The sequence below is a fragment of the Calidris pugnax genome, unplaced genomic scaffold (assembly GCF_001431845.1).
Source record: "Calidris pugnax isolate Ruff unplaced genomic scaffold, ASM143184v1 scaffold503, whole genome shotgun sequence".
NCBI classification, from domain to species: Eukaryota; Metazoa; Chordata; class Aves; order Charadriiformes; family Scolopacidae; genus Calidris; species Calidris pugnax.
In genome coordinates, this window is record NW_015091216.1 from 23,665 (window position 1) to 24,846 (window position 1,182).

The following is a 1,182-nucleotide window of genomic DNA, read 5'->3' on the forward strand; positions in this document are numbered from 1 at the left end:
GGGGGGGGGGCACCTCCCCATAAGGGACCAGGGCTACTGGTTGCCCCCCCGGGGCTACTGGTTGCCCCCCCTGGAGCTGTGAGGCTTGTGGCTGAGCCTGGAAACGCTCACTTGATTTTTTAGAAACACTAATTTGATTTTTTAGAGCCCTGCTGTGGGGCAGATTGTCACCCTGGGGGGGCCACCAATGTCCCTAATGTGGGACATTGGGGTGGCCGGGGAGAGCAGCTGGGACCTGGGGGGGACCAGGGCTACTGGTTGCCCCCCCCGGGGCTACTGGTTGCCCCCCCAGGGCTACGAGGCTCGTGGCTGAGGCTGGAAACACTCATTTGATGTTTTAGGGCCCTGCTGTGGGGCAGGTTGTCACCCTGGGGGGGCCACCGATGTCCCCAATGAACAAAATGGGGCTGGGTGGCCAGGGAGAGAAGCTGGGACCTGGGGGGGGGACCAGGGCTACTGGTTGCCCCCCCAGGGCTACTGGTTGCCCCCCCTGGACACTCATTTCATTTGTTAGGGTCCTGCTGTGGGGCAGATTGTCACCCTGGGGGGGCCACCAATGTCCCAAATGTGGGACATTGGGGTGGCCAGGGAGAGCAGCTGGGACCTGGGGGGACACCAGGGCTACTGGTTGCCCCCCCAGGGCTATTGATTGCCCCCCCTGGAGCTGCGAGGCTCGTGGCTGAGGCTGGAAACGCTCATTTGATGTTTTAGGGTCCTGCTATGGGGCAGATTGTCACCCTGGGGGGGTCACCAATGTCCCAAATGTGGGACATTGGGGTGGCTGAGGAGAGCACCCAGGACCTGGGGGGGGACCAGGGCTACTGGTTGCCCCCCCGTGGCTACTGGTTGCCCCCCCAGGGCTACTGGTTGCCCCCCCTGGACACTCATTTCATTTTTTAGGTCCTGCTATGGGGCAGATTGTCACCCTGGGGGGGCCACCAATGTCCCAAATGTCCTGAACATGATGGAGCTGGGTGGCTGAGGAGAGCAGCCAGGATCTGAGGGGGGACCAGGGCTACTGGTTGCCCCCCCGGGGCTACTGGTTGCCCCCCCAGGAGGTGCCAACCCCCCCTGGCCATACTCACACTTGATTAACTTCACCACCTCCAGGTGAGAGCTGTTGGTCACCATCGTGCCGTTCACCTGGGAGAGGAAAAAAATTGGGGGGGTGGGGGGATGTGG

The 1,182-nt window shown here is 62.4% G+C and overlaps 1 protein-coding gene across 1 annotated transcript in view; it reads right to left on the minus strand.

Moving 5' to 3' along the window:
* Positions 1-1,182, minus strand: part of LOC106898519 (rho guanine nucleotide exchange factor 11-like) — a gene marked incomplete at its 3' end in the record, with an annotated part of 21,790 nt that overhangs the window by 18,602 nt on the left and 2,006 nt on the right. The window contains exon 3 of the mRNA XM_014959816.1: positions 1,086-1,143. Coding sequence (XP_014815302.1) covers positions 1,086-1,143 — 58 coding nt within the window. The remainder of the gene's footprint in view (positions 1-1,085; positions 1,144-1,182) is intronic.